The 2,271-nt window shown below is 33.5% G+C and overlaps 1 protein-coding gene across 1 annotated transcript; it reads left to right on the top strand.

Annotated features, from left to right (window-relative positions):
- Positions 1-168: 168 nt before the first annotated feature.
- Positions 169-1,173, top strand: LOC149462860 (trace amine-associated receptor 3-like). Its single transcript, XM_089676305.1, has one exon. The coding sequence runs from the start codon at positions 169-171 to the stop codon at positions 1,171-1,173; it is 1,005 nt and encodes a 334-aa protein (XP_089532431.1).
- The last annotated feature ends 1,098 nt before the right edge of the window (positions 1,174-2,271 follow it).

Genomic DNA, 2,271 nt, shown 5'->3' with positions numbered 1-2,271 from the left:
ACAATTACATCAAGCAGAGATACAGTTCAAAAAATGAAATAATGATTAACTTTATCTGTGGTTTGTTTTAGGACTGCAGTCATTGATGCTATAAAATGATATGTATCCCAGTGATTAACCTCTGATGTATGTGATCTTAACCTGTACACTGGTCAATGACTCTGCAGCATGGAAATTGAAAAACCTAATTGTTCCCAATTTCAAAATGTATCCTTCTGTTCTACAAATTGGTATCTTGGCACACGTCTAGGACTTTACATGTTTTTCACATGTTCCATAACTATTACCATCTTTGGAAATTTTGGTATGATTATTACTATTGCCCATTTTAAACAGCTTCATTCAGCAACAAACATTCTTATTCTTTCCTTGGCATTAGCTGATATGTGTATTGGAATATTTATAATGCCATACAGCATGGTAAGAACAGTGGAAAACTGCTGGTATTTTGGAAACCTGTACTGTAACATACATTATGGTTTTGACCTGACTTTAAGTGTCATCTCTATCTTTCATCTCTGTGTAATTGCAGTTGACAGGTTATATGCAGTATGTAAGCCACTCCATTACCCTGTCAAGATTACTCTGTCACTCATTAAAAGGTTGATCTTATTTTGCTGGTCAGCTCCTATGATATTTTCATTGGGAGTCATTTTATCAAATTCTCATGTGTCTGGCATTGAGGGATATGATCTTCTAATCCAATGTTTCAATGTGTGTCCAATCACATTTAACAAATTATGGTCAGTAGTTATTTTCTTTGCATGCTTTTTTTCTCCAGGAGCTTTAACGGTTGGAATCTATGTGAAAATATTTCTGGTTTCTCAAAAACATGCAAAGCTTATAAAGACTGCAGTTGTGGATTCAAACACATCACAAAAAGTTTCCAAGAGGAAAGAGCACAAGGCAGCTTGGAAACTAGCTATTTTGATGGGTGTCTTCCTTTGCTGTTGGATGCCAATTTTTGTAACTTTATTAATTGATCCATTTATGAACTTTTCTACACCAAAGGTAATTTTTGAAGTATTTAACTGGTTTAGCTATATAAATTCAACATGTAATCCTATTCTGTATGGCTTTCTCTATCCATGGTTTAGAAAAGGTCTCAAACATATAATATCTGGTAAAATATGTTATTCTGATGCTTGTGCAAATCTGTTTCCTGCTGAATAGGAAATTATATAAGAAAAATAAATCTGTTTTTGCACTAACTTGAGTACAATTTTGTTATATACTATAATATTATATACAGAAGCATAGCAAATAATATTTACATTGTTAAATTTATATTCAATCCTGGAAATGATGCTAAAGAAAACTTATGGCAAAGTTAGATTTAATATATCTAACTCTCAATGTGTATTTATCTTTGTTTTTTTAATAACTTTTAAATAAAATTTACTTATTTGTTAGTTTTAATAAATAAATGAATGCTCTTCTTCTGGAACAGCATATTTATAAATGCTGAGGTTGTCCTGGTAAATTTGAAAAACTATGTGGCCATGGCTTGATAACCCAGGTCTCAGCCCAGGTGAACATACATATCAGAGAATTTTTCAATGTATTGCCAGGCCATAGTAACATGTTGTTGACCTGTTGCACTTGGGTATGGTTCTTCTGAGTAGTAGGGATCTTCATTAAATGGCCACTATTATTCCATGCAAAAAGTATGCCATAGTATTCCATGTTTGTTTTTCTCAGTTATTTCGCTCTGCGAATGATATTTGATTGTACTGTCCTGGAACGCTGTATACTGTACATTTCTTTATGTTTAATAAACATAATTCTGGTTTAAAAAAATAAATAAATTAGCTTTTCCTGAATCCATATTTTTGTTATATCTCTAATTATATTTGTGCATAATAGTTGAAATACATGAACAACACTTATTTAAAGTCGAACTGCAGGCAGATATAAAAGACACAAATAAAACAGCTCTATATTCAATAATAAATAATTGAATGCATTTGTTTTTGTAATTACAAATAGTGCAAGTGCCTGAATCTGGCTTGCTATCAGCATCTTCCTATACCAGGAGTCTCCAAACTTTCTAAACAAAGGGCCACTTTACTCGCTTTCAGAATTTAGGGGGGCCAGACTGTGGCCGTAGGGAATAGAAATTGTTATGCGTCATTGGGAGTAAACAATGCTTCTTTGGCATTAGGGGAGGAATAGCGCCCTATTCTTGGTGTAAGTTGCAGAAATAGTTCCCCATCTTTGGTACCAGTGGGAAGACTAGTGCCCCGTTGTTGGTGTCAGTGGGAGGAATAG

The sequence above is a fragment of the Staurois parvus genome, unplaced genomic scaffold, assembly GCF_062004578.1.
Source record: "Staurois parvus isolate SC_StPar_1 unplaced genomic scaffold, SC_StPar_1.0 ptg000165l, whole genome shotgun sequence".
Taxonomy (NCBI): Eukaryota; Metazoa; Chordata; class Amphibia; order Anura; family Ranidae; genus Staurois; species Staurois parvus.
Note: the sequence above shows the minus strand (reverse complement) of the source record. Positions and strands in the feature narration are given on the sequence as shown.